The 15,227-nt window shown below is 41.4% G+C and overlaps 1 protein-coding gene across 2 annotated transcripts; it reads right to left on the bottom strand.

Annotated features, from left to right (window-relative positions):
* Positions 1 to 6,626: 6,626 nt before the first annotated feature.
* On the bottom strand, positions 6,627 to 14,880 carry fzd4 (frizzled class receptor 4). 2 transcript variants are annotated; one of them, XM_061682112.1, is made up of 6 exons: positions 14,283 to 14,880; positions 12,217 to 12,354; positions 11,436 to 11,816; positions 10,383 to 10,528; positions 9,722 to 9,969; positions 6,627 to 9,605 (listed from the first exon to the last, which is right to left on the bottom strand). In XM_061682112.1, the coding sequence occupies exons 1-6, from the start codon at positions 14,544 to 14,546 to the stop codon at positions 9,187 to 9,189; spliced, it is 1,596 nt and encodes a 531-aa protein (XP_061538096.1). In that variant the 5' UTR covers positions 14,547 to 14,880; the 3' UTR covers positions 6,627 to 9,186. The 2 variants fall into 2 exon arrangements, with proteins under 2 accessions (XP_061538096.1, XP_061538097.1); XM_061682113.1 differs by lacking the exon at positions 14,283 to 14,880 and adding an exon at positions 12,729 to 12,733.
* Between the last annotated feature and the right edge of the window lie 347 nt (positions 14,881 to 15,227).

Genomic DNA, 15,227 nt, shown 5'->3' with positions numbered 1-15,227 from the left:
ATTCAATGTCAAACGTCAAAATGACTGCTATAAAAATGGGTCATTCTAAAAACAAAGACTTTTGCAGAGCTGAACTTTTGCTGAACTAGTCAACAGCCAATGGCAGAGTATAAAGCAGAATTTACAGTCCTCACACATTCTCAGACACAACATCTGTCGGCATTTACTTGTAAGCATCATTTCTGAGGAATTTGCACTTTCAAAGTGGTGTAGTTGAAATTAAACCGCAATCTGTGTCTACATTGAGGTCTTTTCATACTCCCAGAGACAAAAAAGTATTACGCTAATTGATGCTTGATTGACTACATTAAACCTAATCAAACTGTGTTAGGGTAGTTTCATATGCAACATCAGAGAGCCATAAATGCTTGCAGGATGGACGGGCAATGGCCGAATGACATCTGGACAATAACTCTGTCCCTAATCAGTTGAAACAGAACAAATCCATAAGTTGACCACAGTGAGTCATCACAGAAAGACCTTTTCCATCTTGCGTGATGGCCTTGGAGCTCCGTGCTAGCTCCCATTTGTCACCTCGCTGACGCATAAAAGCACCTTTGTTCAGTAGTGTCGTTGTGTTAGGCCTATTTTAGTAGGGTTAGCTCGGCTAAATTATTCTCTAACCCCCTGCGATAATTTGGTGGGTTTATTTTGTTGTAAAAAAATAAATAATAAAAATAATAATCATAAAATGCTGGGATCACAACTCCGTCAGCACTCGGCTAACATAGCACTAGCTAGCAACATGTTTTATTTTTATTTTACTGTACTGTCGCTCCACCGAAGTTTGTGGATATGTTCTGAGTAGGTCACGATGCTTTTCATATAAATATGTGGGAGCAACATTTCTTAGCATAGCCTACTGGCTATGCTAAGAAATGTCATAGCACACTTGGCCCAATTGAGAGTCTCAATTTATTCCTTCATGAAGTTGAAATGCATTCAGCCAGTACATTAAAAATAGGAGAGTAAAATGGTCAGAAAAAAAATGAATTCTGAAGTGCAGCAATATCTATGAATGCTTGATTCCCATTCTTCACTTTGTAACTTTGACTCACAGACTGAATTTCATGTTTGGACGCCATTCTTTCCTTTACATTGAGGCTTACTCGGCATGTCCACTAAAACTGATATTTAGGGAAACATTTTCTAAACTACATATATTTTGCAGGGGTAGCACGGTGGCGACTGGTTAGCACATCTGCCTCACAATTCAGAGGACCCGGGTTCAAATCCATCCTCACCTGTGTGTAGTTAACATTAACCGTGTGTCTGCGTGGGTTTTCTCCGCATACTCCGGTTTCCCGCCACGTCCCAAAAACATGCATGGTAAGTGTGGATGGCTGGATATATCTTGCAGTGTTACACTGCTAAGATTCTTCAACCTGGACAATTGGGGGGGAAATAAACAAAAAAAAAAAAAAAACACGTTTACTTTCAGCATTCATCCAGTACAAATGACATGTGGGTTCCCTGGTCACTGACAGCTTATTGTTTCGCTCCTTTCACAATCTTAGTAGGCTGTTTACTGCAATCACAAGCCATAAATTGAAACCAACCGTGACATCAAAACGCCCACAAAGCTATAACAAAACAGAAAGAGAATGGGTGCCTCAATAAAAGAGTGCAGCGTTATCATTGTTGTCAGTTGGCTTCATATCTGATTGTTTTGACAAAGTCAAATCCTAACATTAAAATGGTGTAATGTCAAAACAAATTGAAGCTTCCTGAGTTCAATACTGAATTGTAAGCTGCGTCATGCACCACCATCCATCGATACCGATTTTCCGACACAAGGTCACTTGGATTCTGATATGGGTGGGGGCAAAGCACAGTGTACCGCTCACCAGCCAGTGTGGGCTTTTGTGTGTGCCAATATTTGTGTCATTAGGAATAATGGATGTGATCATAACCTGACAAATGGAAAATGAGCTGCCTCATAAATCACCTGCTTTACAGCAGCTCGCCCAGCGCCCATCGTGAGCCCCAGTCTGTCATCTTGCCTTCCGTGCGCTCACATGAAGCTTGAGTTGTTTGCTTACAATTCTATACTGTGGACATAGGGATGAGAATTTCCCAACACACCGACAAAAAAAAAAGATCTTTTCACAACATTTTTCTGCAATGCAGTATCACAGTTTTGTATTTAAACAACTTTCCGCAGAATCAACATTGTAGCTTTCCATCTGAATGAGTTTGAGAAATGGGCACTGTGTAAATGTTTGTTCTTTTTTGGGAAGTTAACACGATTTTCTTTTGCTTACTGAGTTGAAAGGAGTATAAACTCATATTTTAGGTCCTCGTCAGACAGCTTCTCTCATCCCTTGGCTCACTGAATGAAAAGAGCAAGGACGGTCTTGTATTTATTGGATGTATTAAACTGCTCTGCTGCTTAAATCACGACCTGTTTGTAAGACTATCCCTTAAAATAGAACTTTATTACAAGAAAGCTGTGCAGATTTAAAATTCAAATGACAATAAATGAACACTGCTTAAATTCATAATCCAAGTCTTACATCGATTTATGGTCCTTTAGCCTCTTTCTACTGTTTTCATTATTTCTCCATTTCCTTGTCTGCTTGGAAGGTCTTGTAAGTTTTATTTAAATGTGGGAACTTAAAATGTAACTATAGCCAAGTTCCACATTATTTAAAGACATCTTTGGTTTCTATGTGTCTATACAAAACCTGAACAAATCAAACCACAATGTTCAAGTTATTTAAGAAAATTAACATTCTTTAAAACTGTTGAGCGCAACTGAAAACTGCCAATAATATTTTTGCACATTCCCGGCAGTTTTTTTTTTTTTATTGGTGACATTTTTGAAAGATGACTTGTTGGATGTGTCCCAGGTTTAAAGTAGATCTAAACTAAATTTCACTTTGCACTTTTTAGCACTGACAAGGTTATTCTGGACACAAGGTTCCCAATATAACACTTTAAATGGAAGCAACCACTGTTTTGATGAGGTTTGTCATGTGTATGGGGGAATATTTGATGATTTGTGATGTTGGAATTGACCAAGGGCCTGGCTAACAGTCGCCCCTTTTAAAAAAGTCAGGATTTATCCAGCATTGAAAAGAATAGGGTTTGTCGTGTCGCCAATATTATGGCTTCAGAGGTAGTATCATTCTTTTAAGGGGACTCCAGGATACAGGTGTCACCCATTTGTCTCACCCTGTTGTGTAGAAACAATTTTATATGTCACGGAAGATACTGGTGTTGACATCATCACGCATCTAATTGTCTGATTGTGAAATGCTGTGGCGCTGTGAAAAACCGCGCAATGTTACAGCCTTTGCTAATACGGCAATTATCTCAGATCTGTGTAAAAGATCAGGCTATTCTCTGTTGTAGTTCATTCTAAATGTTGACGATGGGGTTCAGGTCAGGCCAGGGGTGGCGCTAACGTAACTGAATATTTTTTTTCCCTTAATAAATGAAATCAACATTTAAAAACAGCATTTTAAGTGCACTTGGGTTATATTTGTCTGATATTCACATTTGTTTGAAGATCTTAAGCATTGAAGTGGCGAAACTATGCAAAAACCTCAGAATTTGAGAAGGGGCATTACTTTTTTATGGCACTGTATTTTGTGCTCAAATATCACGTCAGTGTAACTTCACTGTTTGGGGCCGCAATCTAAGATCTAATTTGCTGGTTGCCATAGTTACTCATAAATATTCACCCAAATATTATTTTATAAATCACTTCAAGGTCAGGGTGACACAGTGCCAACACAAAATCTTTTATTGATAACAGTGCAGCACTTTATTCTTAGCGGAGGCAACTGCAACTGCCAGGTGGCCGTTCCACTGTTGGCCATTGGACAGAGCCAGGAGTACTTTAAAATTCCCATTAAAGTCAAACTAATTGGCTGCGAGCATAATCTCCATCCAAAGACTGTAGCAAAATTGAACATACCTTCATCTGGTCCCAGAAGAACAGACCACTTCTTGTCACATCTAACTTGCTCTCTCTACAACTTCTCCTTTTCTTGATTACCTATTATTAACTTGAGATATAAAGCACTACAGCAGCTTTAGAGGCATAGTATTGTTGTATCTATACAATTACACCAGAATGTACTTCATTCAATTAATACAATGTCAACTTCAACTTTCATTAGGGCCGTTAGTGAGCTGGAACCTATCCAGCTGACTTTGGCGAGAGGCCAAGGTAAACTCCTTGACCAATCAATCGCAGGGCATATTTTGACAAAGGACCATTCACCCTCACACCTATGAACAATTTAGAGTATTCATTGAACCTACCATACATGTTTTGGGGAATGTGGAAGAAACCCACACAAATACGAGGATAATATGGAAACTCCACCTAACCACCAATCCACCACGCTGCCTCCTATGTCAACATGTTTCTGGAAAATAATCGCAACAAGTATAATATGATGAACTGGAGATCTATCAATATTTTACATAGCACACTGTAAAAGGAACATGTAGTAGTTGAGGCAAACTACACAACACATTATCCCTGATAAAGACTGACACCTAGTGGCTTGTCTGGAGACTTTAACTGTGACTTTCTCCATCTGCATGCATCTCCATCTTTTTTTTTTTTTTTTTTTACTTTTACTTTGAAAATTGCCGTTGAGCGTCAATATCAGAATGAGAATCATCTTTATTTGCCTATTCACTACATGAAATTTCCCAGTTTACCGGTAATTGTTGCACTCACACTTTTAAAGCGTTCCTTCAGTTTTCTTTTAGTTAACTGTTTTCTTTCCAAATTGTTAGAAGTATTTTAGATAAAGTAAGACAGACAATTTATGATTTTCCTCCTCCTCCTCCTCCTCCTCCTCCTCCTCCTCCCCCTCCTCCGGTCTAAGTTTAATAGTTCCATAACTATCAAAATTTAGTGATTCACTGTGCACTTGGTTCTGTATTTGTTGTTTGTTGTCTTTAGTTATCCAAACTTCGTGCCAAGAGTGACCCACTGGAGTCAGGTATGGAGTTGGAGTTTGGAAAATCAACACTGAGCTCTAGTTGTGGCTTATTGTTATACATAGGCATGTCCTACTATACATAAACCAGCATTGTGTGAATGTGTGAAGGGGAGACTGTTCAACTGTTTCATATTTATAAGAACATTGCCCTTACATATCATTTTTGTTTCAACAAACTGTACTTGCTTGTGGTGGTGTGCGAGAGTGGAGCCACATCTGGAAACAATAGAGCTGTAGATGCTGTCACTTTGCTCTTACCTCAGGCTTTTGAGGCAGCCCTTAAACAAACACTCATTCACTCACAGTAAATTACAGGAAGGCAATCTGAGCTGCAGACTCAGATATTTGGAAACCCTCGCCAGCACTCTCACAACACACACCTCAGGAGTTATAGTTTATTTAGTGCATTGCTGGGTTATGGCTGAATGTCATGCCAAACAATGTCTTTTGGGGACTTGCTGAGATGTGATTGATTGGCCGTAAATGAAATTTTTGTAACTCAATGAAAAAAAAATCCCATCTCTAATTTTTATGGTAATATATTGATTATGGTCACAGAATATCAGTAAAAATTGTATTTACAAAAATCAGTACAAGAGTTATAAAATGTCAAATTTTATTGAGTGAAATAAGTCATTGATTCGCTAGCAAATCATAAGTTTGCACGGTAAGTACAGCGGTAAGACGTTACTTGTAGTTAATCACAAGGTTTGCTCACAACTCAGGCGGGATTGCGGCTCACTAGTCTTTACAGGAAATCATTAATTCCTTCAAGTTTCTTGGGTGCCGCTTGAAAACTTAGATTTTCAGCTTACTCCACAGGTTTTCTATTGGGTTGAGATCTGTATAGAGACTTCTGAGCCACTATTTTGCCAGCATCTGTGATGGTATGGGGGTGTGCTAGTGCCCAAATATGTGAAGGCACCATTAATGCGGAATGGTACATACAAGTTTTGGAACCACATATGCTGCCATCCAAGCAACGTCTTTTTTCAGGGACATCCCTGCTTATTTCAGCAAGACAATACCAAGCCACATTCATTACAACAGCGTGGCTGCTAAGTAAAAGACTGAGAGTACTCGACTGCCCTCCCAGCAGGCCAGACCTGTCTCCCACTGAAAATGTGTGGCATATTATGACGTGTAAAATACAACAAATACAAAATACTGTTTAGCAACTGAAGTTGTACATCAAGCAAGAATGGGAAAGAATTGCACCTCAAAAGAGCTTATGGAGTGGCCACGTTTTTTGGAACGTGTTGCAGGCATCAAATTCAAAATGAGTGAATATTGACAAAAAACAATAAGCTTGATCAGTTTGAACAACAAATATATCGTCTTTGTAGTGTATTCAATTGAATATACTGTAGGTTGAAAAGGAATAGCACATCATTGTATTCTGTTTTTTACTTACATTTTACACAATGTCCCTCCTTCATTGGAATTGGAGAGTGTGCTTTACGCAACAAGTTTTTGTTATTTTGCCTGATAGTCTGAGAAGTACCATAATCAATGAACAACCACAAAAATTGCTTCAATTTGTATACACACTCAGACACACACACTTTATTTAAAGTCCGAATGTATCCTATGGCTTATTCCATATGATGATGGCATCATGAAAGGGGGTTTTAGACCGTAAATTGAGTGCTACACAACGCATACATGCATTTAGGGATGTACAGTACAAACACACAGACATACCATAACATTTTGGTAACCAAAGCTTTTTTATTCATCTTCTGATAGAAAAGTGTCATTTAAATAACAAAGGAGCTTTAAAAATTATGTCACTTTTTACAAGGATAAATTAACATTTTTCCTATAATACACTGATGATCCATCTACACTTTTTAGACCTCACAGGCTAAGATCAGCACTGGTGAACTAAACCCAACATTGATTTATATCAATGGCATTTTAACATTTACATATCTTATTGCCAGGGATTTTATTTTTATTTTTTTAACGAGGCCCCTGTCAATGTAACTTGAACAACTATGTTACTCTTTAAAACATCATGGGAGGCACAGTGCGGTCATACGGGAGGTGGTCGCCAAACGTTATGAGAAAAGGGAAACTGCATTAGCTCAGGCGGATGGTGGTCAGAGCTTAACTTAATTCACTTTAGCTCAATGTAATGTTTGTTTGACTTTGGAAATTTAATTAGGGTGCCAAGGTATGCTGCTTCGGGGACCACTGGTGGCTACTCCAGGATTCTCAGGTTCACCACAATATTTAGAAATATCTACAACAAGGTCTCATTTCCCTTGGTAGGCCAAGACACAACACAAGCCTGTAAAATGATATCCTCACCTACTTCTGTGGATTTACCTCAAAATCCATGTGACAGCAATGCGAGGCACTTTCTGGTTTCACATGACACATCGTAGGCCCCTGTGCACTTGAATTCCCCACGTTTCTCTCTCGCTTGTACGAGAACTAAATGTGACACACATTGCAAATATACATTCAAAGACTCACTGAAACGCAAGCACTTTGCTAGATTGTCGTGCAAACACACTAAGCATGTACACATTGATGAATGCTGCACTAATACTTGATGAGTGAGATTGTTGTGAATTTTTTCATTTTAAAATTTTAAAATGCATTGAAGAACTTTTTTTACTCTGGGAGTGGTTTGATTGTCTCGGATGGCCACAATTCAGTCCTGACACACGTCAGCTGAACAGATTGTTTCTTGCTTGGTGGAATTTGGATGACTCAGTTGACCCTGAAAAGTCAAAAGTCAAACTGATATTGCTGATATTTTTCCACAAAGGAGATGACTATATGGTCATAGATTATCTGTGGCAAGCGAATTTTGTTGCTCTTCTCCATGTTTAAATGCATAGTTGCACAAGGGCATGTGTTTGCAACAGTTGTATAATGTTGAACGATGAGTCTTTTTGCCAAGTGATTGTCGAATAACATTGAAATCTGGCTAATGTTTGGAAAAGCCAGTTTTAATTTCCTGGACTGCCCATTAACTTGTGAGCATATACAGTCCTTAATTTCCAAGGAGACTGAACATACACACTGTAACTATTAAAAAAAAAAAAAAAAAAAAAATGATGGCCAGGTAACAGAGGTTGAGCTTCTCTAAAATAAATTGCTACATAAGCAACTACAGACTTGTGCTTTTTGTGCAAACAATTTGCTATGTTGGCATCTTATTGAAATGTAACTGTTGGCCTCCTTGACAGTTCTCAAACAATACCTTTAATACCCTAAGTATGTATCTAAGGAAAATCTAATGGCTAGTAATTCCTCTTAAAATAGTTAGTTTTTGTCTTTGTTTTTTGTTTTTTTTTTACTCCTGGCTTCCAATGAAGATTATCTTTATTCACCATACAGGCAAATGTTTCTCACGCATGGCACGATTTTGTCACAAAGGCCATAATCGACATTTAAATACACGCACGGCTCAACCTATTGTCGTGTTTACATAGTTGCCTCTGATAAATTGCTTCATCATAGAAATGATGCTCGACGGTGTCATTATTGCAGCTTCCTGGCGACTAGTGGATTTCTGTTCTGTTGAGTTTCCATGGAACAGTCTGCTGTTCAAATTAATGCACTTGTGGTAGGCACACACACTTCCTGTTCGTGCATTATTACAGCGTGAAGCTGGTAATCCCCCAAATTTGAGAGCAACACAAAAATCTGCATTGATCAAATAGCGTGAATAAAATAAGGTGGTGGTTTAAAATGTAAACACTTTAGAACTGTAACGGCCATTTGACACGTGTTACTAACTTTTGGTCTGGTATGTCTTTTCAATTTCCCATTCCACTTTAACATAGAAAGACACTAGGCTCTTTGGGAAACCTCAGCCGGTATCTGAACACCATCTGTACAAGAACTTATCAATGGCCTTCACAGGCCTTTAAGGTAGCAGGGTTATTATACCCAGTGGGTTCAGTCTCTGCTGCTGCGCAGAAAATAGAGGCAGAGGTAGACGTGGCACTACGCAGCTTATTTTTTTTGTCAAATCTTCATGTTAATGCTTCAATGCTGCTTGCTTTGTATTTCTTCCTGCTCCAGTCATCGTTTTCTCCATCTCAAAGGGCTATAAAAATACTTGCGAGGTCGAGGGGTTGCTAAACATTTTACAGCGCCTTTCACATCCAGTGGTTTGTGTTATATCCTCCTTTTGTCAGGGTGAATGTTTGTGGGAAAAAGAAGCAAGTCCAACCTTGTCCATTCTTTCTCCTCACACCACCGTCTCGTTGCCTGTCCCTGGTTTAATCCAGCCCTTGCCTGGCCCACGCTTGGCTCCTCGACCCACCCTGCTGTCCTTGAGTAAGCGGGTGGAGCACCGTTGCCACGTGTGGAGGGTCTTCGCTGACCAGATCCACATGCCCGAGGTGATACCCACGAGTAGTGACATGAAGATTCGAAGCATCTCTGATGCAACGTACGAGTCTTGCGTGGCGGCTTTGAAGTCCCCCCAATGAGAAAGTTGGTAAAGGTAACAGCCAATCACAGTGGATGCTGGAACTGTGTAGAGCACGGAAAACACGCCGATCTTCACCATTAAACGTTCAAGTTTGTCTGTCTTGGCGCCGTCCTTCTGCAAATTGGAGCGGATCTTGAAAAGAGCTACAAGGCCAGCGCAGATGAATAGGGTACCTGCAGTTCAACATAGAAAAACATTGAATGATCATTATGTATAAATACAGTAATTAGAGGATGGCCACTATTTGAGTCACAAAAGTCTTTATTGTACTAGGTACGTTTTGAATTACCTATAAGAAGGTAGGTGGCGAGCGGTGCCACTACAAAGCCTGTAAGCGCCTCCTGCTGCAAGTTGCCAACATAGCAGAGGCCAGTCAGGTCGTCAGCATCCACCAATCTCATTATAAGAATGACGATGGTTTTAACAGCCGGGATAGCCCAAGCTGCTATGTGGAAGTAGGAGCTGTGCATTTCAATAGCCTCATGGCCCCACTTTAATCCTGCAGCCAAGAACCATGTTAGGGTCAGGATCACCCACCTGGTTTGAGAAGAAGGAGAGAAGATTCCACAATGCTTGATTCTTTAGTTTTACAGTGCAAATGCAGCTATGGCCATTCTGTGTTGCTCTTCGTGGCAGTAGATAGTAAAGGGTTACACAACAGATGGCGGTGTCATATTTAAGGCCAGAATGAAGCCCTTTGGGTTTGCTTTTCCTGGAAAGGGGAAATCAAGGGCAAAATGCAAAAGGAAGACTTTCAGCGGTGTTTTTCAACACCGGCACAACAAGTTTGGGAAAAGTGGCTTCAGTCCAATGATAGCTTTTAGACGTGTCCATTAATCCATCTGGTGCAAGGGTTCTGGGACAGGATGGCAAGATTTTAAACAAAACAGGATGCTAGTCTTGTGATCCAGTTGGTTCTAACCAAAGTTGGCCTGTGTGTGTGCACTAACCAGAGAGAGGAGGCCATGCCAAAGAAGTAGAGCAGGAGGAAGACGATGGCACAGCCAGTGCTCTTTAGTCCTTCCTGCACTAGAATAGGAACTTCTGTGGCATCCAGGTCACATGACACACGTTCCCTACCCAGAGTCAACCGCACCTGAAGGGGAGATAAAAGTACATTGTTAATATAAAAATATGAAAGTAATATATATTCATATTATATATAATATAAGACAGATTGCAAAACAATCTGTCTTATATTGTAAAATGTCTCTGCAATAACATGCACACAATTTAATTATCTTTAGATCATGTAAATGTTATGTTGAAGTGAGGAGCACATCACAGAAAAAAAATCTAACTAAATTAGTTTTTGACACTGGCTGTGTCATGAAGGCAATACAAGCATACTGTACAACTGAAGGAATTGTTTAATCTTAACAACTGATTATCCAGATGAGTAACAAAGTTAGGTAGAGCTGCACGACTTGAGTTATTTTCAAAAATCCGCCTTCCCAAATGGAGTAAATGGACTCCATTAGCGCTGACCTCTGCCAAGATTGACAAAATAATATGAGAGAAATTACTCCCTTCGAACGTTGCAGTTACTGTGACGCTGTACGTAGGAGAAACGGAACAATTCAATGGGTGAATTGTTTTTCTCATTGCACAGATTCTTTTCCCAGTAGTACGTTTTGATTTTCAATGGTTGCATTCAATATAGTGTTCTGTAGTGGCAACGCACATTTACAGTGCCCACATACTGTATCTAGCACCATCTCACATGGACCTCAATTTTCACAGTGGTGACTTTGGGCCAATCTACACCCCTCCACATAGTTTTATGGGAATTTGTTAAGGAGTTTTTGAATCATTCCAGTATCAGTCATACTCAGTGAAATGAAGATAACCTGCTTTGTGCTTTGCTGAGGTACTTAAGAGAGAGGTCATTCAACGTAACAATATTCTTAGAATTGGTGGTGTAGTGCTGCACTGCCTCAACACAGAAGTAAAGAAGAAGTAGTAAATCTATAAAATACAGAGATTACTCCGGGAATGCTTACCAGGTAGGCAACACTGTACAAATTGCAGCACATGGACAGGAAGATGATGGGCCTCTCCGGATAGGAGAATCGTTGGGAATCCAACAGAAAGGTGAGAACCGTTAAAGTGGTCGAGAGGAAGCACAGCACAGCCCACACCGCCATCCAGGCATCGGTGAACATTTTGGCCCCGCGCCTGTAGAGGCCGCTGTCGTAGCCGCACTGGAGAGCACAGCTATCCGTCTGCTTCAGCCAGGTGTACTGGTCGGCTGCAGATCCCAGGGCCTGGCACTCCTCTTGGTGCGGAGGGTGGCGGTAATACGGCGGATCCTCGTCCCCCGGGCCCTCCATGCACATGTGGTTGTGGTCATTCTGAGGCGGGAAGAGGCTGCAGTTGAGCACCTGCGCAGAGAACAAGGTGGAAAATCATATTATAATTATAATGATATCAAGAGTGCTTCCTAAATTGGCTTACTCCACATAGAGTAGCTATGTGGAGTAAGCACTCTGATAAGAATGCAGTGGACCCCACTATTCGCGGGGGATAAAAACCGGGCTGGACTGCGAATAGCGAAAATCTGCAGATAATTGACAGCCATTATAATTGCACTGGTGGAAAAAAGTTCAAAATTCTTGAAGAAGCGGAGATAAACCACCAATAAGCGCTTTCGGGGTTTGTTCCCTTCCCAAAAAGGGGGGAAAAAAAAAACAGTGAATGGGTGAGAGTTGTCGAACCACATACAGTAGGTGCAGGCGGGCCACTGTATTTACAGTATACAGTATGTGAAGGTTGTTGACTCACCTCAGGCCAAATGAATCCAAACTCATGAAGCACCGGCAGGCATTTTCTCTTGACAGACAAACACATGCTGCCGCATGGTCCAATGGGAATTGGCACTTTGTCCGTGCACATCGGCACATAGACCGAGCAAAGGAAGAACTAGTGAAAAAGAGAAATTGGTAGTTACTGTAAGAGATTGAGTACCATAAAGATTTCCACAAAGGGATCAGAACAGAACAGGATTACTACAAGATTAGTTTAATTGGTCCTTCCCTACAAAATTGGAATCTGATGACACTGTGGATCTGTGGAGTTTTTCTCCAATAATGTAAATTCCAACTTTGACGTAAAAGGTAAATCTGCTATGACCATCAACGGCGGTATGAACACTCCTATGGGCTTGTTTTTGTATCCCATTGCATCATTCGGATCCATTGCATCATGTCTACTTGTTGCAGGTCAACATTTCCACATATAATAGCACAAACTAAAAAACATGCAACTTGAGTCAAGTAACCAGAGCCAACACCAACCTGCTTCAAGGTTAGACACACAACTCTGTGTCTCCAAAAAACAACCCGAGGAGTAAACACAAGGGGCATGAGCCATGTAATGCTCCATAATCCCCCTTAATCCAAAACTCATTTTTTCCTGTGCCATGGCAACTGTTTTGAAATAGATCTATAATTCTGGGTTTTTAAGATATTTTCAAGAATGGAGTTGCATTTAACCATTCCACGTGGTCATGATGTGATATCTTGAGGGAGCCCAAAGGTTCGAGTTTTTTGTTTTTGTTTTTTTTGCCATTTTAAAAGAGCATTCAGCTCTTTGTCAGGCTGTAAAATGTCAAATAAATGACGCGTGCATCCATACATGCTAGAAGGTTTGGAAGTGAAGGCTTTGACTGCACGCCAAAATCAAATACGGTATAAAACAACATTTGGCAAATGGTAGTTCAGTTGTGTATGTTATATATATTTTGGGGGATTTTTTAAAATGTGTGATTTTATGTTTGTATGTAGTTTGAATGTTGCGATGTGGCAGACAGAAATGTTGAGGGTGTTTTCCCTGACCGTTGGTAAGCTGAGCATTGCCACTTCAGTGCCTGAAGCTGCCTTGGTTTTGTGCCAGGAAGCCTCCCATTAGAGCAAATGTTCGGGGATATGGTTTCCCTTTCACCTTTCCTCAATGTTCGGCGCGTAGGAGGGGGTGCCGTCTAATCTTACAGGGCAATTTGGAGCAGGAGAAGGCAGGACTGTGGAGCTTGCAGTTCCTGTTCTGTCTGCCGGCCTGCCTGCCTCACACACTGAGCACAAATGTCTTTCCGAGCACTTCGCCTGCTGTGGCACATTCAAAGCAGGTTTGCCCTTCATCCAAACACCTGTGCATGTCAAGTTGTTCAAGTGCTTCAAAAAAACAACAACAAAAAACAAAACACATCACTAACGCAGTTAGTATAGTATAGTCCACATATACATACATTAAATCTCACAGCACACTACCAAACAAAACCAAATCCGATGTTTCATCTCAATGTAATGTGAAATCTGGCCCTGATCAGTTGAACACAAATGTTCTTATTCGGTAGTATGAATGACAACAGGTGGACACACAGGTTAATTGTGTGTCTGCCATCTCCAGAGTCTGTCATTGTTCTTGCTGTCACTGTACGTCGCTGACATAACCAGATGAACAAGGATCAATGAGTTGCAGTCAACAATTGCAGTCTATTCTTGGACGAAGTAAATAAATCAGTGCTTCCAGTAAAGCATGCAGGTGCACGCATTTACTATATTGGCATTACCTTGCACAGTAGACTGATATGAATTTCCCAGTGCGTAATGCAGTACTTCCTCCTCGCGGTACCATCAGTGGGAATACTTTTATTATTCTTTTTTTTAAATATATATATATATTTTTAACTGCCAGCAGTTCTTTGTCGTCTCTCCATCCGCACGCACGCACGCTCGCTCACGCGCGCGCGCAGAGGCTCGCAGCAGACAGTCTGGACCCAGCATCGGCTATTTCGGTCCCGACGCCTAAATGCGCGCGTTCTGTTTATAAATACACCCATATGTGCGCCGTACCTTGAGCTGGCTGGAGCAGCCGTACTGGATGAGCGGCGTGAAGGTGGTCAGCTGCAGCTCGGCGTCGGACTGCAGCACGTTGCCCACCAGATTGGGCATCTTGGTGACGTTGTATCCCAGGCCCTGGCACATGCTGATCCGGATGGGGTCGCAGGTCATCTCGTCCACTTCGTCGCCGAAGCCGCGCACCGCGCACGGCGGAGCGAGCAGCCCGGACAGGAGCAGCAGGGCTGCCCCGCTCAGCCACACCATCATCCGCTGCATATGCTCACTCTTAATCCTGCAAAAACGTCGCCTTGGAAACGGTCCAAACCTAAATCCCCGGTGGTCACCTTAGCCTGTTTGCAGCGTTTATTAGATGCATATATATTTATATCCAGAGAGAGAGAACGGCGAAACCAATCTGAATAGCGTCATCGCTTCAAATCCGAGCACGGCCTCTGCAAGCCGAAACAAATCCCGCATTTCAGATCCCGTTAAAGTCCGCGAGCGAAGGCGCAGATCCAGCGAGCAGTTTTTGCGCCTCCAAGCTCCAAGCGGCCGGCTTCTAACTTTATTGTGTCAGTGTTGGGGATTATTGAGTCCGTCCACTACCCTGCCGACCAATCTTTGCTACCGACTTCGCTTTCTCTGACCAACCCCCGGCCGGGGGGGGGGCGGGGTCCAGTCGAAAAACATCAGCCTCCTTTTCTCACTCCCTTGCCTCCTTGTTTCCTATCCTGCTGTTTTCCTCTCTTAAGCAAAACCAACTTTTAAAGAGAGAGGAAGAGAGAAAATTTTTTTTCTCGAGAGTCAGTGGTTGATTTCAAATTCAAAATAGTCTTTTAAAGCTATAAATTGAGATCCCATTCTGTAAAGGCCCATCACCTCTAAACGGTCCTGACATTGTCATTGAAAGTAGGCTCCTAAGTGATGCTGCAAATCTGTTTTGCATCGCAATCAATG

This window comes from Phycodurus eques, chromosome 7 (genome assembly GCF_024500275.1).
Source record: "Phycodurus eques isolate BA_2022a chromosome 7, UOR_Pequ_1.1, whole genome shotgun sequence".
Lineage (NCBI taxonomy): Eukaryota > Metazoa > Chordata > Actinopteri > Syngnathiformes > Syngnathidae > Phycodurus > Phycodurus eques.
This window is presented reverse-complemented; position numbering and strand designations above follow the sequence as displayed.

Coding starts and splice junctions, on each gene's coding strand:
- fzd4 (XM_061682112.1), bottom strand. CDS start 14,546: ATGCAGCGGATGATGGTGTGGCTGAGCGGGGCAGCCCTGCTGCTCCTG. Junction 12,355..14,282: donor GCTGCTCCAGCCAGCTCAAG/GTACGGCGCACA, acceptor CTTTTTCACTAG/TTCTTCCTTTGCTCGGTCTA. Junction 9,970..10,382: donor GGCATGGCCTCCTCTCTCTG/GTTAGTGCACAC, acceptor TTCTCAAACCAG/GTGGGTGATCCTGACCCTAA.